General features: G+C 48.0%; 1 protein-coding gene across 3 annotated transcripts in view; it reads left to right on the top strand.

The window, feature by feature from the left end:
* The first annotated feature begins 888 nt into the window (after nucleotides 1-888).
* Nucleotides 889-24,226, top strand: part of MXI1 (MAX interactor 1, dimerization protein) — a 100,283-nt gene continuing 76,945 nt past the window's right edge. Inside the window, exons 1-2 of one of the 3 annotated variants that reach the window (XM_079899389.1) lie at nucleotides 889-1,518; nucleotides 20,002-20,134. In XM_079899389.1, coding sequence (XP_079755515.1) covers nucleotides 1,257-1,518; nucleotides 20,002-20,134 — 395 coding nt within the window. In that variant the 5' untranslated portion in view covers nucleotides 889-1,256. Of the gene's footprint in view, nucleotides 1,519-17,833; nucleotides 18,117-18,166; nucleotides 18,196-20,001; nucleotides 20,135-24,226 lie in introns of those variants that run through there. The other 2 variants (XM_079899390.1, XM_079899391.1) reach the window with 2 other exon arrangements.

Raw genomic sequence — 24,226 nt, 5'->3', positions numbered from 1 at the left:
ATTTCCCCCCTTAGCTGCAGGTAGGGGACTCTTGTCTGGGTCTATACTGGAAGCAAAAGCTCTTACTATGGGCCAGGCAGTGTACTAAGTGCAGATATAATTTAATCAGCACACGAATCTTATCAGAGGTTTCGTGGATGGGGAAACTTAGGCCAAGGGCAGTTATAGGACTCACCCAGGCACACACGCAGTCTGTATGCAGCAGAGCTGGGACTTGAATCCTTCTCTATGGCACTCCCAAAGGGCCCTGACTCCCACCATCCTTCCTGGGCCTGGAGAGCACCCATGGTTCCTGCAGACTCTCACTGGGTCTGCAGTAGCAGTGAAACAATGTCAACTGGGGCAGGGGTCTTCAGAACCAAAAGGTGGAATTCAGCTGGGGTAGGGGTGGGAGGTTCCTGGGCTGCCACTTCTGCCTTTCTGTCAAATAAAAGAGAGCCAGGTGTGGAGGCACCCTACCGTGAGCTTTGCACAGCTGGACTATGGCTGGGAAGAGGAGTGTGGGGAGAGATGCTTACACCTCCTCCTTCTTCCTGGAAAATAACTTTGCATTCGAAGGGAGAAAGAAAAAGTGAGTAAATCTGTAACTGGGATTTGGTGGCCTGGGGATTTCATTTGGCCGCGTGAAGGTAGATGCCCGTGCGTCTGTGAGTGAGTGAGTGAGTGAGTGTGCGTGCATTGGGGGAAGAGAACTTGAGGTCACATGTGGATTGGGCTTTTATTTTTTAAGTCATAGCAGCCCCCATTTGTTGGAAACCTACTATGTGCCAGGCATTGGTATTACTTTTCTGTGAAGAAAAAGATAGCTAAGTAGTTTGTTTTTATGCCGGTGCGCTCACAGCCTTCGAGTATTTTTTTCCATTCGTGTTTAAATCCTACGCTCTACAATGTGGTAAGATTTGGATAGAGTCGGGGAGTGTGCGGGGACGGGCAGGGGGCGGTCCCTGCCTCGCTCGTCTCCACCTTTTATTTTGACCGGTCTGATGGCGACCGGCTCGCACTAGGACCCAGGCGCCAGAGCGCCTCCGTCTGTCCTGTAGGTTCATTCAATCTCCCATACACACAGACCCACTGCGAGACGGACACACACTCACACTCAGACACACAACTGCACGGAGCGAGGCTCGGGAAGTCAGGTCGCCTCCTCGCCTCGGCGCCTTCTTCGCTCCAGCCAGCCGGTTCTCCCCTGGGGCCCGGAGCTTGGCCGGGCCGCGCCGCCCCAAAACAGGACGAGCTCGGCGGACCCCGGTTCCTCCATGGGCAAACGCGGGCGGCCGCGCAAGGAGGCGCGCTGCGAGGGTGCGGGGCTGGCCCCCGCCGCGCCCCCGGCCGTGACCGCGCCCGAGCCCCCGGCCCAGCCAGAGGAGCTCGCGGGGGCCAAGCTCAGGTGCCCCTTCTCGGACATTTTCAACACCAGCGAGAACTCGATGGAGAAGCACATCAACACTTTTCTGCAGAACGTGCAGATTCTGCTCGAGGCCGCCAGCTACCTGGAGCAGATCGAGAAAGAAAACAAAAGTAAGTTTGGGGGCGCTGGCTCCTCCTCGGCGCCCGGCTCTTTCTTCCTCGCCCATTTGGGCGACCCCTGTCGCCTGCTTGACCCCCCTCCCCCAACACACACACATCCAGCCCTCGGCAGTAAAGCCGATGACACCGGAGAAAGGACACGCACGCACAAAGCTGCTAAAGATGTAACAAAGACGAGCGGGGGGAAGGGGGGGCCTGTCGGTGCGTCCGTCTGTCCGTCTCCCAGAGGCTGGCAGGACCGCTGGGCCGAGGAGCGGGGGAGTGTTGTTGTTTGCTGACAACTGAGCCGAGAGCTCATCTCTTCGAGGTCGCCTTTCTTCCTTTTTTTTTTTTTTTTCCGGAGCCTTCTCGGGCAGACAAGTGTTGTTTTTCTGTCGCTCGTTCCTGGGTGGGGTGGGGATTAGAAGCCGAAAGTTGGAAACTGTAGGCAGAGCTTAGCGGTTCCAGAAAGAAAACACACAGACACACACGACAACGATAACACCAACAACCAAACAGCCCTCCACGGCGTGGGCTCGGGCTGGCTCGGGTCTTCTTCTCCCTCCTGTCTACTTTGCTTTTTCCTCTCCTCTCGCAGCAAGGCTGGGCTCAGGCCATCGCGTCCACGGATACAGTCCTCCTGCGCCTCTGGTGCCCTGTGGTTTCCTCACCGCCTCCCCCCCCCCCCCGAAAGAAACAGGCCGGCAAAGCCAAGCACCGCCAGCAGCTCGCCCCGGACCCGCCGCCCTGCGCCCAGGAAACTTGGCGAGGGGGACGCAGCCAGAAGGAAACTTTGGGATCTCGCAGGAAACAATAGTTATGGAAGAAGGTGTAGGCTGTTATGTTCGGTTTTTTTTATTTTCCGGGATACGGCTCCCGAGTGAGCGCGCTGGGCGAGGAAGGCAAATGCCTTCCTCGTGGATTTCTGCTGTTCCCCCCCCACCCCAGATTCAGGTGGAGAGCGATGCTTGGGGGTGGTGGTGCTGGGAGCCCCACCCCGGCCTGGCCTCCTTTTTGTATTTGTTTGTTTCATTTTTGCCTCTGCCAACTGGGTTCCCCCATCCTCCCCAGGCAGTCGCTCAGCGCCGTTAACGGGGGCACGCGTGTGCGGCGTTTCCAGCACGGTCCTCACAAATAATAGCTGCGAGAAGGGCGAAGGGGCCGAGGAATATAGACCGACAGAGTAGAGAAAAGCAGGCTGTTTAATCTGTCCGAACAAGTAGGAAGATCAATGAGATGAGAGAGAGAGGAGGAGAGAGAGAGAGAAAGAAAGGAAGGAAGGAAGGAAGAAAGAAAGAAAGAAAAGAAAGAAAGAAAGGGTCCGATTGCAACGTGTCAGATCTTGCAACCTACTCCCCCCTCCCCCAAACACAACAACAACCCTCAAACACAAAAACACCTTAGCTGACCGACACCCCAGGCCTTCGGGGTTAAAGTAACCGTGTGATGGCAGCGAAATCGTGCAGTAGCTTAAGGCAAAAACAAGGATTTGTGTAGCGTGGTCGGTGGTGCGTTCTTTTCTTCTCTCCTGTTTTCTCGGAGTGCCTGGGTTGCGAGAAAGGCGCATCGTCGGCCGTGTAGCTGAATGTTTGCGATTATTCATGGGGTTTTGGGGGGGGGCAGTGTGCATTCGTCAATAGGGTAGTTTCTGAAAAGCCAGAGCTGGTGGGGAGGTGGGAGAAGACGTGGTTTTGTTTGGTGTGTTCGCTTTTGTTGGAAGGGGGAGGGGCGTGATTTCTTACGCTATCCCCCGCCCGGGTGCCCTGTTCCCCTGAGTCTGTCCCGTGGCGCCGGCTCTGGCCGGGGGTGCACCCAAAGAGGGCACCTTGGCAGTGTGTGGCAAACCTGGTTCGCCCCCTCCGCCCCCCTCTACAGAAGGGTGTACTAAACAGGCTGCTGGAGCTTCCACCGCATCCCTCGCCCCCCGCCCCTCGCACGCGCAGACAATCGGAGACCTCTGCTCCCCACCTCGCCGCCCCCACCCTCGCTCCCCCGGCCGCCTCGGCCGCCGCCACCTCCTTGTTTACCGGTGCCGGGGCTCTGGCGTGGCCACCAGTCACGTAAGCAGAGGGCCGGGCGCGCTGGGCCGGGCTGCCCCGCACCGGGCGGGCCAGCGGCAGCGGAGCCAGGCTCCCGAGACCGTGGAAGCCAAGGGGCTTCCTCCTGGTCCCTTTCCCGAGGTGTCCGCGCTGCAAGACCCCGAGAGGGGCTCGGGAACCTGGGCGCCCCAATCGAAGTCAACTTCGTGTGCGTAATCAGCCCCTCGGCCCCGCTGCCCCCCTCCTTCGGCCGGCTCCCCGCGGGAGTATTTTTAGCTCTCTTGCCTCTTTTCGCAGCCGCTGTTTGGCTCAGCATGACGTGATGCCAGCGGCCCCCAGATTTCCCCGAGAGCGGGAACTCCGCTCGAGGCCCTTGCCCCCTCCCCAACAGCTCACGCAGGCGAGGGTGACCTCCAGCAAACTATGGGGCGACCATCCGCAGGGCCCTCTATTATCTCCCCTTAAAATTGGAGCGGCCCACGGAGGCCACTTTATTTTCCCCACTCTCGCTCCGCCTCCCGCCCATCTCGGTCTCCTAGTACGGAAAACAGCGGGCCCTACATCTGCCTCATTTTATTAGGGGTGCTTCTTCGCGCTGGCGGCGCTCGCCGTTGTTTTCTGCTCGCTGCACACAATGCCCGCGCGTCACGTCGCTCCGCGTGTGCACAGCAATAATGCGAGTCGGGGGGCGGGTCGTGCGTGCGTCGGGTTCGGGCACTGAGGGTCCCTCCGCGCGCGCAGGACTTGTTTTGCTTCAGAGCCCCGCTTTCCGAAACGCTTACATCATTCAGTCGTTGGGGGAGGGAGGGGAATCTAGGCGTTCCGATAGGATTACAGCGTTTCTCAGGTCTCTGGTTTTTGGAAGGAAGCAAGGACCCTAGCTTTTTAATTATTTTTATGATTGGGCCGGGGGGGCTCAAGTTTTGTTAGTTGGGCAAGGTTTTTTTGTTTGTTTGTTTTCTTAGGTCACTACTGCAAAGGGCATTACTGGCCGGCTCAGGTGCACAATCTCCCCGCTTTCATTTCAGCCAGTTCTCCTGTAATCACTTGATCTCAGTTTCTCCGCCTTCTCCTCTTCCCCCTCCCAGCTAGAGACACATGGTTTCCACATGGAGACAAACTTCTTTCCTCTGACTGGACTTGACCTAGCAGCGTCGCTCAGCCAATCGGCAGCTTCAGCTTCCTCTAACGTCACGCGTTGCTGAGGCCAGAGACTGGGGGGTGGAGCCAGGAGGCAAGCCAGAAAATCACGGGGAGCTCTAGTGTGGCCAGCTGGTACAGTCCCTTCTTAAAGGGACGCTCTTCACCCGGGAGTTGAGCCTCAATTCTCCATTTCGGGTTCTGTGAGACATTCGCGAAATGCACCGATAAGGCCCTGGTCACGAGTTTACACGTTCCGCTTTTACCGTTTGCAAAGTATTTACTTGGCAGGAGCTTGCCTTATTTTCCGTTGTCACCAGAACTGCTTTTCATGGCTTCTTTGAGGTTTCCGTACTAGGAGAGCTCACTGAGTGTACACAGTACTGAATTATTCTCAGTATATATAATGAGTTTTCTTGGGGTGTTCAAATTAAGTCACTCAGTATTGACTGCTCTGTGCAAGGCAAGGATTGCTTAGGATATGCTGGTACATTCTCCCAAAGTTCCAACTGATGTGAATCCCTGAGACTCTCAAACTAAAGGCCTCCAGAAATATTAATCATGGATACTGTGACCCTGTTTTCACAAATTCAGAAATTATACATAAATAACCTCTGACATATCACCCATATCCGTTTGGGGTCCAGTGGAGGGATAGTATTTAGGACTGACTGATTAGTAGAGAAAATATGTACTTCCTGTTTTGGAAAAGGTTAAAAATGAAAGGGAATAAGAAAGAAATTCACAAAAGGGTGTTCTGTGCATAGAAGTTGTTCAGCAGGCAAGTGGAAGTTACTATAACCGGTAAGGTCTACAGGACAGAAAAGGGCTTCCCAGTCTGTAGGGAAGGTGGCTTTGGGGCAATGCTTAAGATAGAAAAGAATGATTAAATGGGAGTAGAAGCCATGGGTGGGTCTCTGGAGTGCATTACCTGGGTTTGAGTGTGAGGTGCTTTCCTAAGGGCATGGACAGGCCAAAGAGCAGCCTCTTCCTCCAGATAGAGGAAGCTGCTGCTGTGTGGTGTCATTTGGCCCTACCCTGCCTTCCTGACTTAATCTCCTCTGCTCCCATCCAGCAGGTCCACCAGCAAGCAGGCTTTACAGTCATGCGTCTATGCTTGACTGAGACTCTTCCCTCTGTCTAAAATGCCCTCATTCTCTTACTCCCCTGGGGTTATCTGTGTCTTACCTACTCTTCAAGTCCTAGGTCAGTTCCCACCTCCTCCAGGAAACCTCCCCTGGATATTTCTTAAGTCAGGGTAGCTGAGAGAATGAAAGCTTTACAGTCACCCAGAGCAGGGCCCAAATCCCCCCTTCACTGCTTACTGGCTGTGTGACCTTGGGCACAAGTTACCTAACCTTTCTGAGGTTTCATTTCTTTTTTGTAAAACAAGGATAACAATAGCATCGGCCTCCTGCCATTGCTGAACAACTAACTGAGGTTCTCCATTTAAAGTACCTGGAATGTAGTAGGTGCTCAATAAATAGTCACTTCTTTGAGCCTTGATAATCAGCAATTCTCTACTTGTTGGCTGTGCATTAGCTTTATCCTCACAGGGAGAAGATTAGCATCTTGAGGGAAAAGATCACTTACAGTATTTCAGTATATGTCACTGTTGCATAACACTGGGCATACGGTAGACAATATACATCCTTTGATTGGTTGGATTTGTCATTTACTGGCTATGGCACAGTGATCAGGTCTGAAGGCCAGGGGACACATGACAGACTTTCTGAAGACTTGGAGAAGAACTGGAAATACTGATCTCTTCCAAGGAGGGAGGATGTCTCCCATTATCAATGCAGAATGCCCTTGGGCTGTAAAGACCAGGGCTTATAAGGAGATGGTAGGTCAGGCCTAGAGAGCTGAAACTACATCAGCTGTGACCCTACAGACGGATCAGTTATTGGTTTAGAGAGCAGGAAACCAGTGCAATTTATGCTAAAATTGAGGGCTTTGGTGGCAACTAACGTTCACCTAGGTCACATTTCTGTACAGCAGGCATCTTACGATTCATTCATTCATTCATTCCACAAATATGTATTGAGCATGTACTATGTGCAATTGCTTTTTTTTCTGAAAACTCCATGGGTTGATTTATGATGGGAGTGGAGTAATGTACTTGTTTTTGGTGGAGTTATGTAAAGAGCATTATTAAATCAGGCTTCCGTTTCCTCTGCATCCTAAATTATGTTCCTCAGATTCAACTTTTTTTCTAGTTTTAAATATTATCTCTGCCCATAGGTAAATGCCAGAAATAGACTTTTGAGGATACTGTTGTGGCTTTCAGAGTCCCAGAGCTCCCAGGGACTGGGTAACCTGTGGAGGGAACCCAGGAAAAGCATCCGGACCTTGGGAAGTTAGAGAAGCTGAATTGAGCCATTCCTGGATTGGGAGGTGGGGGCGGGGGGAAGCTCTATCAGATCCAAGGCAAAACAACAGCTGCTCACCTACCTGCCCTCTCTGACCAAAACACTGTCCCACTGATGCACCTAGAAATGGGGGTTTTCATCTGAGGATGGCTGGCAGAAGTCTGGGGGTAGAACTGAAAGAAAGGAAGAGGGTGCCGGCATGCGGCGGCAGCAGCAACTAATTGCGTTGTATAATGTCAACACTGGCAACTATTTATGGAGTACTGACTATACTTGGTAAAGAATGGGGCTAAACATGCGTTATCTCCTCCAATCTTCACAACAGCCCCATGGCATATGCACTTCTATTACCCCCATTTTACAGAGGGGGTAACCGAGGAACAGGGAGCTGAGTAACTTGCCCAAAGGTCACAGGGTTAATAATGGCAGAGCTGAGTTTTGAACCTAGGCCTCTGATTCGACTGAGCCTACAGTTTTAACCATATATAGGTGTATGCATTTTCCAGCCCAGGAATGAAGTCCAGAGAGGTGAAATGACTTGCTCAAGGTCACCCAATAATCTGAAGCAGAGTGGGTGTTTGTAACACCCTGTTGATTGTCCAGGGTCTTTCTGCACACACTCTGCTTAGAAAAGGTTTAGAAGTGAAGCTGGAGACAGGAGAGCCAACCAGAGAGATTTTGTTTTTGTTTTTCGGAGTTGTTCAACTCTGCTGGCCCTAACTCAAGTTTAGGCTCCTAGGAAACACTACCCCCCTCCTACTGCCTTTCCCAAGTCTGTCCTCTGGACATATTAGAGGACTTGGGGCTGTTGCTATGGTACTAGGGCCAACAGCAGGTTCACCAAAAGCTGGGTCTTTTGCCTTTTAAAAAAAAGCCTGGCCCTGCAGAAATGAATTGGCCACAAAGATTTGCATCAGTCATTGTGGCTTGTTCTGTTTTAGATCCCCCTGCCTCCCTACCCCACCCCCTCTTCCCTACCACCACCACTTTCTATAAATACAGTTGGATAAATATTGATTTAAACTGGGTTTCTGGAGGAGAAGCCCATGGTTGCCCTGGCCTGGTCTTCACTTAGATACCACCAGTATGCCAGGCCTGACACACCTAACCCCTGATAGCGCTGGCTTCCAAATGACCCGTTTGGGGGAGGTGACTTGTGGTTTTGTGGCTTTTGAGTTTAAAAAAGAGAGAGAAAGAAACCGAAGTATAAAAAGCAATAACCCAGCAAAAAATGGGAATCTTCCTGCAGAATGAATAAAGGCATTTTCAGCAGGAAGAAATGGGGGAAGGTTTATGGTAACCTGGCCTTCTGAACCAGTTCTCTTCCCTTTCCCATTCTGCCTTCCACTCCCTTTTGGGTTTTGTTTTAAAGGAGGCAGGTGGTAAGACGGAGCATCAGGGCCAGTAGGAGCCCCAGAGGTCACAGAGCAGCCATCATCCTCACTATACAGACGGGGAGGCCGAGGCCCAGAGAGGGACAGTGGCTTACCCAAGATGACGCAGGAGAGGCAGAACCAGGTCCTTCTGGGCTGTGTTGCCTCCCGCCTGACGTGAGAATGGGTCCCAGGCAGAGCCCCAAACCGGGCTTTTGTTTTACAAGTCAGGTGCTGATAAAGTCAGCAATTCTCAACCCTGGTTTACTGATCCCAGGGTGTGTCCGGTTATTGCAAAGGTCATTGCGACATTCTCAATAGTTTCTCAAAATTGAGCTAATTTGAATTCACCATTTAGAAGAAATATTTTCTTTTACATTTAGTGGGGGGGGGGGAGTGGGTGGAGCCTGAAGGCGATGACAGTGACAGGATGGCTACCCAGCCTTAACTGAGGAGGAGGAATTCAAGTCTTCCTGGAGGGGCCTCCTTCTGGGGGTGGAGGGTGGAGCTCTGGCTCACACTGGAGAGAAGCTTCAATTCCGCAGGGAGAGACACCTGCTCTCTGGCTCTTCTGCTAAACTAAAGGGAAGTAATTTTCTCGATACTGTTGTCCCTGAGTGGCCTGGCTGGAGGTGTCAAAGCTGTCAGCAGCTGACTTGATCTCTCCTCTCCGGCCAAAACGAATGGGCATTTGCCACCATCCTCCCCGGCTGGAGGTTCCTTCTTTGCTTCCTCATCTTGGCAGAATGCTGTACAGGGCCCCTTGCTTGTGAAATATTTTGAAAGTTCAGGTGACCCTTGTTTTGAGCAATACATCTCCAGGAAATATATGTAAATAGGATCTCTTTTTTTAAAAATTTAGGTTAGAGAACCTTTCTTTAAAAGGCCCCTGTGGCAAATAATTTTATAAAATGTGGAATTATATTGCATGCCAGGAATTCTCCTTAAATGTGTTCTGTGAGTTTGTTCATTCATCCATCCATCAAACTGGTATTTCAGGGTTCCACACTGCTTTATGTCAGGCTCTGTGCTAGGACCTGGAAGTACAGTTTCCTGCCATCATGGAGTTATACTCTATTACAGTGCCAGATTTAGAAATTCAGTTGTCTTAAAGTAAACCCCAGCCATGTGGGACTGCATCTGACTTGGGCTTTGTGTCTTTGGTTCTAGCCATCATTACAGATAGAACAAAAATTTATGCCGGGCTTCCAAAAAAAGGAATAGTCCCTCCCCTCCCTGCATGCACCCTGCCACCCCCCAGCCTGGTGTTTAAAACCCTTTGTGTTTATCCTTGTAATATTTACAGATCTGACTCTTTTTTTGTTTTTTTTAAAGCTGCCTGAGCTTAGGAAATCAAGTACTGTGTAAGCAACCTTGTAAATGAACACATTCCACTCCTAGTTCTTTACAGACGGGGGCACTCTGCACTTGGAGGATTGTCCCTAGCAGTGCTCCTACCAAGCCTGCTCTCCCATACAACATGCCCTTGGCCTCATACCTCTAATATCCAACTCCAGTGTCTGCCAAGGAAATTTAAACACAGCAAAATTAGAAAGATAAGCACAGTGTCCTGAGGGAGAGAAAGATTGGGAAGTTTAAAGCTAATAAAAGGGGATTTGGATTACCTGCTATTTGAGATATTTTACTCCGTGTCTTTATTGCCATTAGCAAGGATACTTGAATAAAGATGATCCGGGACTATTTTAATACTGTTGTATTAAAATGGAGGGCGTGCCCAGGGCTGCTCTGTTTTTGGCCATGGGTGGCAAGTGTAAGTGCATGTGGCCTCTGTTTTTATTTCTACAGGGGCCCAGAACTTCCTAATGATGTCCCTGTGTTATCTCCCTCTTACCTCCACCACACCTGACCATCTCTACCATATTTCTTGACTCCCAAGACTCTGAGTACCTTGCATGCAACTTTCTTTCCTTTTTTCCACCAGCTGTAAAATTTCTAACACCTGTGAGGAGCCAAGCACCGTGCTTGTTGCTTCCAAAGTGCAGTATGTATGGTCTCCAGTTCCAGTTCTATATTCCAGTGCAAGTGACAGACAAATGGAGAACAGTAAATAATACTTGCCTGTCTCCTGTGAGTCTGATAGCCTGTCCCCAAGGAGGCTGCTGACAGATACAATGTTGTCTCTGTTTTCCAAAGGAATAGTGATAATGGTGCCCTTTTACTGAGCAGTTACTATGTGCCAGCACAATGCTAAGTGCTTTATATTAAATCCTAACAATCATCCAACGGGAGGGTGCTGTCATTATCCTCATTTTATAGATGAGGAAAGCCTTAGCCTTAGCAAGGCTAACTAACTTTCCCAAGGCCACCTGCTAACAAAGAGTGGCGCTGAGACTCAAAACCAGGTTTTTCTTTCTTCCTAGGAGACTTCAGGACTCTGAGAGAAGTGTCAGAGAGCAAGAGGCAAGAAATGGAATCTGGAATGTTTGAGGTTCAGGCTGACAGTCCCCTTGGGAATGCCTCCCTGGAACGACTTCCTTTACTTCCCATTCATCCTGGGGCAGAGAGAGGGCAGCCAAAACCTTCTGGGACTATTTAGGCATGGACACTGAAGCCAGATAGGGCCCTCTCTTCTGGAAGGCAATGGTCTAGGGTGTTGCCACTTGCCCTTGCAGTGCCACCTTGCCCAGCACCCCCTGGGGAACTCACCCAACCAGTAGGCCTCCTGAGACTCTGGATGCTACAATGTCAAGGGTGTGAATCCACACCCTGTCAGGCTCTACTAGGTTTCCAGAAGGCACTTGAGCTTGTAGGGCAACTGGTCTGGCCCGTGCTTGGCAAGTGTGAGCCGCACAGATGAGCTTTAGGCCCTGGCTGCCACCTTGCCAGTGTGGGCCAGCTGGTTCTGGTCAAACGGCGTAGGTCCAACCTCTTCCTCTCCTCCATCGAGATCTAGGAAACAAGAGTGATCTTAAATATAACTGGGTTCATGTCATTTATTTGGTTAAAGCCCTTCAATAGTTTCCTTCCTATCTCACTTAGAATAAAATCCATATTCCCTGCATGGCTGTCACCCTTACTGTTTAACCTGAGTGTGGTCTGAATGGGTAGCCCTGGTGTCTCCTGGGACCTTGTCAGAAATGGGACTCCCAGGTCCCACCCCAGAGCTGCTGAATCCAAGTCTCCATTTTAGCACGATTCCCAGGTGATCTGTGCGCTCATTAAAGTTTGAGAAGCTGGCCTAGACAGCCCTTGTGATTGCCCTAATCCCTCTACCCACCTAAAGCTACCCCCCCATCTCATTTATTATTTATCCCTTAACCTACTTATCAAGGTTTACAATGATTTTACTTGCTTATCATCTGTCTATCAGGCTAGAATACAAGCACCTTGAGGACAAAGACCACAAGCAGTTTTGTTCATTGTTCTCTTTAGCATCTAGGTTAGTGCCCAGCATGTAATGGAGGATTAAGGAATCTTCGTTGAACGAATGATGAGTTCTCTGCCTTTAACCTTCTGACCTAGTGTTTATCAACAAGGGAGCTATTGATGAGACAGTTCTTCTTGAGCAGGTTCGCCTGGAATACTGCAGGATTTAACATCCTTGGTTCATCCTCACTAAATGCCAGTAGAACTCCCCAGTCGTGGTGACACTCAAGAAAGACACTCCTACACATTTCTGAAGTCTTCTAGGCGGATGGTATTATGCCTGGGTGAGACCATTGCCCTAACCAATTTTGTCTGACCTTGTCTGACGGAACATACCCTGACGTACGCCGTGGGGTCCAAGAGTTGGGAAATCTAGGTTTGAATCCATTTGCTACCTATGTGGCCTTGGGCAAATCACTTAACCTTTTGGGGCCTCATCTGGGAAACAGGAATCTCAGAGGTGTGTAGAGGATTAAATGAACTGACTATACAAGTGGCACCATGCACATAGTTGGCTCTCATTATGTAGCAGCTAGTAGGCAAGTGGAGGCATGTTGTTCTAGGATTAGAATCAGAATGCTGGAAATAGAAGTGATGGTGAGATCACAGACATCTTTGGCCAGGCAAAGTCCTGGTGTTTTATTCTAAATAGTACACCTGAAGCTGAGAACTCAGCCACGAGGCAGCAGGACTGGGTGTGTGATTTAGTGTCCAGGGCTTGGCTGGCCCTAAGAGTGACCTCCACAAGTTTCTGCCACCTGGAAGGGAGTGATGATGCCAAGGGGTGGTGAGGCAGGGTAACTGTAGGCAGGCTCTGGCAGGGGAGGGAGGGTTACCCAGGGCTGTGTCAAGAATGTGGGGCATCCTCTTAGCAGCAGGGGAAGGCCTCTGGTAATATATTTTTTTAAGGCTTTAAAATCAAGTTGCATTTAACTTTGAAAGAATAGGTCATTGCATCCAAAACCTGATAAATGCAACAAAAAACTACAGTACATTCTTGCTTTTGAATATAGATGGCAAACATTCTAAACAAAATATTAACCCGTGGAATGAGCAATTTTATAGAAAAACATACAATGGCTGACCAGGATATATGCCAGAGATGGCTGAAAGTCACAAAGTCTATCAGTATAAATGATTATAACCACAAATTAAAGGAGAATAATACATGACTACAGCAACACATGATGAAATGTCATTTGAAAAAAAGTATTCGGGAGGCATTCCTAATGAAGGAAGCTACTTCCATACAACAAAGATCATTTACCTGTGCTGGTCTTTTAACTAAAGTGATGTAGCGAGGTTGGGCCCGTGGCTTGGGGTCATCACCGGCAGAGGAGTTGATTCTTCCCTTTCCTTAGGGAAGAATGAACCTTGAACAGAAGATGAAACAGAACAGGCTTTGGATCCCTTTGGAATGTAACTTGATCTAGATATTTAAAGGAGAAGGTCTCCATAAATTTAAAAGACCAGAAAATGTATTCCACTTTACTTATCTATTTATTTTTTATTTATTTTATTTTATTTTTTTAAAATTTATTTATTTGTTTGTTTGTTTTTGTTTTTTGTTTTTTGGCTGTGTTGGGTCTTCGTTGCTGTGTGCAGGCTTTCCCTAGTTGCGGCTAGCCGGGATACTCTTTGTTGCAGTGTGCGGGATTCTCATTGTCGTGGCTTCTTTTGTTGCAGAGAATGGGCTGTAGGCGCGCAGGCTTCAGTAGTTGTGGCACGTGGGCTCAGTAGTTGTGGCACAAGGGCTTAGTTGCTCTATGGCATGTGGGATCTTCCCAGGCCAGGGATCGAACCCATGTTCCCTGCATTGGCAGGTGGATTCTTAACCACTGCACCACCAGGGAAACCCCATATTTACCTATTTATTTTTAAAACCACAAATCAACTAGAAAAAGAATTATGGAGGTGGGTAGAGAGCACAGGATGAGAGTCTGTAAGACTGAGTCCTAACCCTTGCTCCATCAGTTTGATAGATAACTGTGTGACCTTGGTAAGTTACCATACCTCTCTGAGCCTCAGTATTTTCATCTGAAAAATGGAGGCTGGATTGAGGAATAAGCTTAATGATACAAACTTCTATGAAACAAACCATGAAATGTTATTTGGGGGAACATTCACTTGGCATGGCCCTAGCAAGATCCTCCTGCATACTTTATCAGTTGCACCCCCACGTGGGGTGCTCCGGGGTAAGCAAGAGTCTTACACGTGCATATTAATTGAGTCCTGCAATGCAGATTTCTTCTCGGATCCAAGTTAATGCAAAAAAGAAGGAAGAGGACATTCGAGAGATTAACACATCCCTTATAATCACCGAAATAGGCTGCTGTTATAAGGGCCATTTAATAAAATGTAAGAAGCCCTTTTCTAAGAGGGAAGAGATAGGCCAGGATGGAAGTCAAGTGCAGCTGTTTGAGCCTCTGCCAGTGGCCTGATCTCACCAGAAAACCAAAGTTAAAAAACAACAAACTTCCAGATTCAGCGATCTCAGATTAACACTGCCTCCCCCTGCTGTTTCCTCCACCCTCACGTCCTTTCTTTCCCTTTATCCCCAGCTCAGGCACCTGGGTCGTGGTGCTTTTCCGTGTGGTTGGGATGTCAGCCGGCAGCCCTGGCGACTAGAGCTCTGGGAGGCGGCAGCTACCTCTCGGGTTTAGCATTACGTCATCCCTTCTAGACCCAAATTTATCTCGGCTGCACACAGACCCGCAGCTCTGAGCTGCTGCTGACTCGAGGAGAGCTTACGCATGAAGTTAGGCAAGGCTGACTCACTGGGCAGAAGAAAAGGTTTTCTGTTGCTCTTCACGTTTCTGGGCTCCAAGGGGAGAGGCGAGGAGGAGGCTGCGGTTGTCATTTTGGGGTGGGGGATGGAAAGATGTACAACTGTTAACAGTTCTTACTTAGGACCTCAGGACTTACCCTCCCCTGTTCCCACCCTTAAAGATAATTGCGGAAAACAGTGCCCTGCACAGTATACACTTTGCAGTTTCAGGGAAGTTCTCTTAAGCACCAGATGTCACTAAGACAGTGACTTCGGACTTGCACCTTAACCTCGTGGCCCCTTCCCCTCTATTCATCTTTCCTGTCTGCAGAAACGATATAACACAGACCAGCCTCCTGCATTGTTCATGGATCTGCAGTAAATCATTTGAAAATTTACATTGAGTAAACAGTGCAGGGAGAGGACCCCTCGGAACGGAGAGCTTTGCCGTGTTCTTCCAGAGGCAGACTGTCCCCATCCAGGCTGTTCGTTACAGGGCTGGGGGACTCTGGAGGACTTTTTCCATCTTCAAAAGAGACTCCCCTGAGTGAGATACTTTAGGGGGAGGACAGAAGAATCAGAAACTATGGGTAAGGTTCCAGGTTCTTTTGTCAGTAGACTTTGGAAGCCTTGCTTTTCCTCAGTTTCCCTATTTGTAGTGCAGATTGGATTCATCTGCAAAAGAAAGGCCATGTCTGCCTCTGGGCTTCCCCAGGCTGGGCTGGCGCGGAGGGATGGTTTGTGGGTAGCATCACTCTCCCAAGGCTAGAGCCCCAGGCTTTGTGCTCTAGGAGGCCCTTGTGGCCAATGTCCATGCAAGAACTCTGGGAGTCAGCCGGAGCAGGTCATTTGCTGTTAGAAGAGGCTGGATATTTCCGTACGGAAACCAGTTCTTAACACTGCCCACCATCACCATCACCTTTTCTCTTCTTCAACATATGCAGGTGGCCTTTTGGTGATTCTCGCACTACTTTGCATCTCCTCATCTCCCTCTTGGCCATGGCTTTAAAAGAAGGTTGGTAAATTCATCTGGAGGTCAACTGTGAAAGGCCAGGCATGTGCTGCAAGCATCCTGCTTTCTCTTAATAGCCTGCTAGGGCTTATGATGTATGGATTTAAACCCATCTTGAACACATGTGTATTTTCAGTTTGTACTTTTTTCCTTGACTGCGTGTCACATGGTTTACCTCCCATTGGGTAGACTTTTGTTATAAAGCTACCTCTTTTAAGTTCCTGGGGTAGCCCTTGGCAATTTGTGATCTGAAGTGGTAGAAACTTTCAACTTTATTAGAAACTTTCAACCTTATTTTTATTTCTACCCTCAACTTACAGATGTTCTGAGTGAACAGGTATTTTCTTTTAAATAATTCCATTCTTCCCCTATCCAACGTGTCCCTTGTTGAATGCTGAGGGTGGTTGTTACCAACACCCAATGGGAAAGCCCAGATCTGAAGTGACCTAGCCAACAGCTGAAAAAGCACAGTTCCTGTTTCAAAGCTTTTACAAAAAAAAAAATCTCCTGTGGCTTGTGAACATCTCTCATTTTGGGTCTCCCTGCATTTGATAGAACATCTATTTGGTTCTTAAATGTGGTGCCAAGTGTAATATTTAATAAGGCTGGTAGAATTTTGCAGATTTTGACCTCATTGGAAATCTTGTTCACTTTGGGAAAAAAAAGGAGGGAAGCATATTAAAATGCAGCATTAAGCCCATGACATTTTTGAGAGTAACGTTTTCATTCTGAGATGGTTATTTTCTGCAGTAGCCACTGGAATGACCACAGGAAGTTCTCCCCTCACCAAGAGCTTCCTGTTATTCTGGATGTCCACCAGCAGGTTAAAATAATCAGGGTGGGGAAAAGTTATGGATGTTTACGCAGTTCCCAGCTTGCTCCTAGAGCTTTCAACAGTTATGACCCTCTTGCCTTTCTTCGCCCTAGACCACAGCTTCTCATTCAGGGGTGATTTTCTGCCCCAAGAGACATTTGGCAATGTCTGGAGACATTTTTGGTAGTCACACCTGAGTCGGTGGTGTGCTCCTGGCATCTAGTGGGTAGAGGCCAGGGATGCTGCTGAATATCCTACAATGCACAGGTCTCCAACCCCACCCCCAGTTAGGAATTATTCTCTCAAAATATCAATAATGCTGAGGTTGAAAAACTCTGGTCTAGACTTTGAGGACCTGGAAAGACGGTGGTGGTGAGGGAAGCCATTGGCAGTTTTTTAATGTGGTCCTGCTCTCTTTAGCCTCTGCTTTCAGTTCCTGCTCTGTGGAGGAGAGCGTGAGAGGAAATGATCATCATAGCTTCCATTTATTGAGTGACATGTACTAAGTGCTGGAATTATTTAATCTTCACAATTAGCCCTACTGACTACACACTCCTTGAGAGCAAGGTCCATCTCTGTTTATCTCATTACCATACACATTATGTCTAGTACAGTGCCTGACACATGGCAGGCCCTCAATGCTTGGATAAATAGAGTAATTATATCTGATATAGATGTGAGGAAAATGAGGCCTGAAGAGTCCACACAACTAGTGTTAAGTAGCAGAGTCAGAATTTGAACTGAGCCTCATGTGACTCCAGCACCAAACCACTGAATTGTATCCCTCACTTGCAGCACCAAAGAGGTTTTCTAGCTTCTAAAATCTCGAGGTTTTCTAGCCTTTTCTACTCCTGAGGGAGGGGAAAGGAGTTTTAAAAAATAAGATAAAAAAAAACCCAAAACACTACCTCTCTGTGAAAACTGAGGTGGAAGAAGGGCCTTATGGGAGCCCTCTCTGGCTCTGATAGGATCACCCCTTGCTCCTGAACAGGGATTTTTGGCTTTTCAAGTATTTATTCTGCACATGGGGCAACCAAGGCACACAAGTTACAGGAGACAGTAGTAGTAGATAGAAAACTGGAGCGTGGCACTGTGGATCAAGCATGCTTCAGCTCCTAGGCGCCCGCCGGGAGTCATTGAGAAAAGGGCTCCCAGAGAGCAGACTCACAGTTCGCTCAAATCCTTCCCTCCGCGAAGCAAAGCCCAGAGAGCTTCTTAGTCTTTGCGTCTAGGAGGTACAAGTCGAGCGGGACTACATCTCCCGGCGGCCATTGCGGAATTTGGCAAGGCGCAGGCGCACTGAAGCGGCGTGCGTACTACGACTCCCGGCGTGCAGTGGGCGGGGCGGGACTACATTTCCCAGGAGGCAGAGGAAGGGGCGGGAGGGGGCGGGCCGCGGCGCTGCTCCCGCCCCTCCCCCGTGCTCGCGCGGAGAGGTAAACAAACTCCGCGCCGGCTGTCTGCTGAGCCGCGGGGGCGGCGGGGCGGCTGGGAGCGCGCGGAGCCGCGGCGGGGCTAGCCCGCCCGCCGCCGCACATGTCCCGGGGCGGTGCCGGATTGTAGCCGCCTGAGGCGCCTCCTGTCGGCCGGGGAAGGGAGCGCGGAGAGGCCCCTGTCGCCGCCCGCGGTGCCCATGGAGCAGGTGCGGATGATCAACGTGCAGCGCCTGCTGGAGGCGGCCGAGTTTTTGGAGCGCCGCGACCGAGGTAACGGCTGGACGCCGTCGCCTCCTCCACCGCCTGAGCCCGCGCACTCCAGCTCCGCTCAGGGAGTGCGGTGCGGCGGGTGAGGGGTGCGTGTGTGAGGAGGTTGAGTGTGTGAAGAGGGGGTGCGTGTGTGAGGCGGGGGGGTGCGTGTGTGAGGAGGGGGTGCGTGTGTGAGGAGGGGGGTCCGTGTATGAGGGGGGTGCGTGTGTGAGGAGGGGTGCGAGTGTAAGGAGGGGGTTGCGTGTGTGAGGGGGTGCGTGTGTGAGGAGGGGGTGCTTGTGAGCAGGGGGTGCGTGTGTGAAGGGGGTGCGTGTGTGAAGGGGGTGCGTGTGTGAAGAGGGGGTTGTGTGTGTGAGGGGGGTGCGTGTGTGAGGAGGGGGCTGCGTGTGTGCGTGTGTGGGGGTTGCGTGTGTGAGGAGGGGTGCGAGTGTAAGGAGGGGGGTGCGTGTGCGAGGGGGTTGCGTGTGTGAGGGTGTGTGTGTGAGGAGGGGGTGCGTGTGTGAGGGGGTGCATGTGTGAGGGGGTTGCGTGTGTGAGGAGGGGGTTGCGTGTGTGAGGGGGGTGCGTGTGTGAGGGGGGTGCGTGTGTGAGGGGGGTGCGTGTGTGAGGGGGTGCGTGTGTGAGGAGGGGCTGCGTGTGTGAGGGGGTGCGTGTGTGAGGAGGGGGCTGCGTGTGTGAGGAGGGGGCTGCGTGTGTGAGGGGGGTGCGTGTGTGAGGAGGGGGCTGCGTGTGTGAGGGGGCTGCGTGTGTGAGGGGGTGCGTGTGTGAGGAGGGGTGCGTGTGTGAGGGGGTGCGTGTGTGAGGAGGGGGTTGCGTGTGTGAGGGGGTGCGTGTGTGAGGAGGGGGCTGCGTGTGTGAGGGGGTGCGTGTGTGAGGAGGGGTGCGTGTGTGGGGAGGGGTGAGTGTGTGAGGAGGGGTGAGTGTGTGAGGGTGTGCGTGTGAGAGAGGGTGGGCATGTGAGTGGAGAGGTGCATGAGGCAGCAGGTATGTGAGGGGAGGAGTACCACTGGTGCCTGCGTGAGGGGGCACATGTGGGTGTGTGTATGTTAATGAAGGGGAGGAGACTGTCACCTGGGGGAGATGGAGAGAGGGGTCAGGCTGGACCTGGGAGCTGCCCTGAGTGGAGGTGGACCAGAGGAGAGGGAAGGAGGGTGTTGAGAATGGAGGTGATCTGAGGACCTGGGAGGAAAGAGGATGCAAAGAACTGGAGGAAAGGGCTGGGAGCAGTGCAGGTAGGGGTGGAGGAGACAAGGCTGAGAGCAAAGAAAGGGAACGCCTGCTGAAGAGCAGGGCGGAGGACAGACACTCGTGGCCAAGGGACCTCTTCGAATCTGAAGTGCGATGCGATGGAATCCCCTTAGGAATGGAGACTAAGGGAGATGTAGAGAGATTGGGGTATGAAGAGTACAGCCCCTGGAAATTGTGTTGAGAGAAAGTGTCCTCCTAAGACTAAGTGATTGAATTATTTGAAGTACACAAAAACGTGGGGCTTAGAGAGACACCTTCTAGAAGGGGGATAGTTAAAGGAAAAGGGATTTTGAGGCAAGTGAAATAATTTAGGTGAATGGTAATTGGTCTCAGAAATGAGGGTGTTTGAGTCAAGAATTCTTGGAGAAGAGGATTTTGGAGAGGAGGGAGAAGTTCCTTGGTTTAGAGGAGGTGTTGGTACACCTTCCTGGGGTGAGTTGGGTCTGTATATGTCACAGGATTGATGACCAGGCAAGGACTGGGAATTTTATCTTCCAACCAGAAAGAGTGGAAAAAATTTATCTCTTTTTCTTCTCTTGTTTTCAGCAACCTGTTACTGCAAGGACTTGAGATCTGTAGATCCATGAATTTGGGTATATTCCTCTTATCATATCTTTTTTTCTTGCCGTTTCTTTAGAGTGTGAACATGGCTACGCCTCAGCGTTCCCCTCCATGCCGAGCCCCCGGCTGCAGCATTCAAAGCCCCCACGGAGGTTGAGCCGGGCACAGAAACACAGCAGCGGGAGCAGCAACACCAGCACTGCCAACAGGTAGCAAGCTGGGGAGGTTTAAAAAGGGCAGTTGGAGGGAGGGAGCACATACTCAGGCAGAAGTGCTGGCCCAACTGACCTCAGTTCTCTAATACCAAGTCTAGAGCAACACTGAACAGCCAAATGGAAACAGCCTTTCCCACCATCCCTCGGGATTTGGCCCTTTTAAAATAATAAAGTCTCGGAATCATAACCTACCTTTGTGTAGAAGGGAAGAAATAGAATCTGGAAAGACAACGAAAGACGTTCTTGCTGGGGATTATTAAGTGGCGATGTCTGTGACTGAGAGCGATAGTAAGTTCAGAGACCTGGCAGCATGTGTCCATGCATGCAGCCCCATGCTAAATGCAATCTCGGGCCAGCTTTAAACTTGGACGATCCAAAAATTTTTAAAAATCAGAAATAGCTCAGGCAGGATATAAAACAGAATCAAGGGTTTTGTCAAAGGAATAAAAATATTTAGGTAGAGTAGGAAGTTAGTGGGCACAGTCTATTTTTTTTTTGTTTAAGGATGATAAGATTGAATTGGGAACTTTTAAAGCAAAAAAAAAAAAAAAAAAAAAGAAAGAAGGTGCTTATTCTTCAATCAAAACAGAAACTTAGAAAATGCTTACTTGGCTGTACTCAGACATAGTTGACTTATATTTTTTTGAAAATTTTTGGTAGTGTCTGGCTGTCTCTTCAGTGTTTTTGTTCTAGAGGATCAGTGAATTCTAAAGATTCATCTCATATGAAGTTTTCAAAAGTCCAGTCTTAAAAGAAAGTCAAAATCAACAGATGCTTGCCTTTTCCATTGATAAAAGGAATTAAATGAGATCTTTTTTTCCAAAGTTTGGTCTAGAGAATGTAAGCATTCATTTTGGAGGGACACAGAACAATCTCTGGGTAACTAAGTTTGCCTGAAGACTTTGGAGAGCTCCAGACAGGAAATTGAGTAACACTTGGGGAGGTGGATTGGGGAGGGAGCAGGAGTAGGGGCTCTAACTCATTGATGCAGAAAACCTGAGGTTCCTGTACACAACAGAGCTCAAAATGTTGGATCGTCCCACTCTGGATTACTGAGGCACATCACTAGGATTCACTCTTCTTTCTTTGACTTATCTTTAAAGCTGTGTTTCCTTTATGGCTTCTTTTCTTCATTAAGACTATTCTGTGTATTTTAAACAATTTTTAAAATTATAACAATAATTAGCCATAAGTGTAATATGCTGTATTTATGTTTATGTGTGGATCTAGAGGGTTTGTTGTGGTATGGTAGGTTTGGGATGAAAATACGTAGTGTGATATGCAGCATTAAACAAAAAGCACACATAAATTTTCTTGCCCCTCACAGTTTCTCTGGTTAAGGGATCATCAATTAAAACCTGTATTCAGGAATTTATAAGTTTTCCAATCCATGTGTAGATTAAAAAAAAAATTTTTTTAACTTCGAGACATGGGAGAAATACCAGGTAGGAAACCAAACGTGGATTCTGCCATGCTGCAAGTATTTATTGTTTCCTACTTTCTAGAAATCAAGTATATGATCTCATTACATTTTTTCTCTGTCCTTTACTGTCGTCATAGTAAGTTGAGGGATGAACTACATACTCACCAAGGTCCCACCTTCCCCTGAAGTTCTGTGACACTGATTTATTGATAGTTTTAGAGATCAGTTACTATATTGGTTATTCAGTACACCACCCCATCATTGCAAATGTGACATTTTTACTAACAACTCAAGGATTATAGAGGTATGAATAAGATGTGTATTTCTAGATTTTACCAGTTATGTTACAGGTCATTAATGTCTTTGTCATCTGTTGACTTATACTTTGCTTAGCTTGGGGTTTTGACTAAGTGATGTTTCTCTTTCATGCTAGTGTTCTTGTCAGGATTCTACTATTGTGTGTGGGACCACATTGCTAATTACTGTGTATTTTAGCACAGCATGTCAGAAAATTTGTAACACTACAAGTATGCCATGTTGTTCTTAGTACCCAAGGGAAAATAATTACATGTACAGTTGGACCACCTAAGACTAAGTAAAGTAATTTTTCATGGGAATATAAATAGTAAGAAAGAAAGAAGAAGAGAGAGAGAAAGAAAAAGAGATTTTAGGATATGTTATCTCAAGGTCCACCCATGTGTGGGATTTAGGGTGGGGCCTTTAGATAAGAACTAGTATGTTAAAGTGGAACACTAGAAATTATTTCTCCTTACCATTTAAGATTTCTGCTTCATGGAGTAGGGAACCAGGGATCAAATTCTAATACTGGGGTACTTGGGAGATAGTGTTGTTGTTTCATTTGTAAGGGAGCACTGTAGACTCCCTGTTAACTTTAAGTCTATTACTGGATTTAATAAAGATTTTATTATACTGGTTGCATAAAGCAGAAAGAAAGAAAACTTGTAAAAATTTTCATTTATTAGTCATCTGAAACAAGGAAAGGAATAGAGTTGATGAGTATATGCGTCTTATTTTCCTGATCAAAAAGCTACCTATATGGAGGTTGCTGTTCTTATGCGTCTTGAACATTGATCTCTTGTATGTCATAAAGTGACATTTGTTCCCTGACATTGTAGCATCCTTAAGATATAATGTTGGTTGACTTTTCCCCCCTAATATTCTCAGATATAATATGATATTCCTGATATAAAATGTTACTTTATAAATTTATGCTGAGAGTTGGCTCATAATATTATAAATTCCTATTCCTCCTTTCTCCCAAGCCTTGAAACCGTACTTTCATAGAAGTAAAAAGGAGAGAAAATGCGTGATGTAATGTGAGTTTAAAAGCATGTACCTTGAAAATCCCAGTAATTTTATCATTTGGAATCCTTTACCAATTAGGAGGTGGGATCTGTAATACATAATTATTTTTTAAATTCATGGTTGACTTTAGTCTTGGTTCATGGCCTTCTGGCACACTTCCAAAAATCACCCTTGCTGAGATGTTACTGCTATTAGAGAATTGGCTGCAATTGCTATCTGGCTTATTGAGTAGTATAAGATAAGTTCAAATTCCCAGCTTCTTTACTGTTTGGTCTCACAACTGAAAAATAGTAAGATCTGTCATCTTTCAAACTCTACTGACACTACTCTACATGGCTTTAGCGTAACATTGATTTCCTCCTAAATATCTCTTGAACCTGCCTTTTCTCTTAGCTTCGTTGCTACGCTCCTAATCCAAGATACTATCACTCCTCACCTGGACAGCTGTCGCGACCTCCTAACTGGTATCCCTGCAACCACTCTTGTCCCAAATACAATTCTGATGAATTATATTGGCTAGCCTTCCTTCAATTGCTTCAATATACCATGTTTCCTCCTACCTCAGGGTCTTTGCACATACTCTGTTCTCTTCTGAGAATCATTTTTCTTCCCCATGTTATCTCTATCTAATTACACTCTTACTTCAGCTCAATAATAACTTCTTCAGGGAAGCCTTTTCCGCATCTGCCAAACTAGAACAGGTATTCACATACCTCATGGCATCCCTACTTTTCCTTCACTGTTTATCACAGTCTGTAGAAATACAGTTATCTGATTGATAAATTCATGTCTCATTTATTGGACTAAAAACTCCGTGAAGGCAAGGATTGAATCTCTTCTGCTTAAAGATTTATCCCCAGTACCCATCACAGTGCTCTGTACACAGTAGATGTTTTTGAAGAATGGAAGGTTTTCAAACTCCAAGTAGACTGTCCTAAATTGGAACTGAGTTTTTCTTTTGTGCCAAGTATTATATTAGACTCTGTAAGTAGAAATAGTGGAAGAATGTGCAACTCCTGCTTTGGCAAACTCTGATTACTTTGTGTTCTGAAGGATATTAATGATAATACATCTGGAAAGGAAAACAATATATAGTATTTGAAGAATAAAAATCTTCAGATTGCCAGTTCTTTTAAACAAGTATGTTATAGTAGACTACAGAATGCTGCAATTAATTTTAAAGACTACTATTGTCATCCTGTGTCATGAGAATTCAGTGATATCAGAACTCATATATGCAAAGAACCATAAGTCTGTCAAACATTGGCAGTAAATATTCGTATGAGCTTATAACATGCATATAGTAATTGTATTATTTTAAGGTGATGTACAAAGTA

Source organism: Stenella coeruleoalba, assembly GCF_951394435.1.
Source record: "Stenella coeruleoalba genome assembly, chromosome: 16".
Lineage (NCBI taxonomy): Eukaryota > Metazoa > Chordata > Mammalia > Artiodactyla > Delphinidae > Stenella > Stenella coeruleoalba.
The sequence above is the reverse complement of the archived record's forward strand: the minus strand, read 5'-3'. Positions and strand labels throughout refer to the sequence as shown.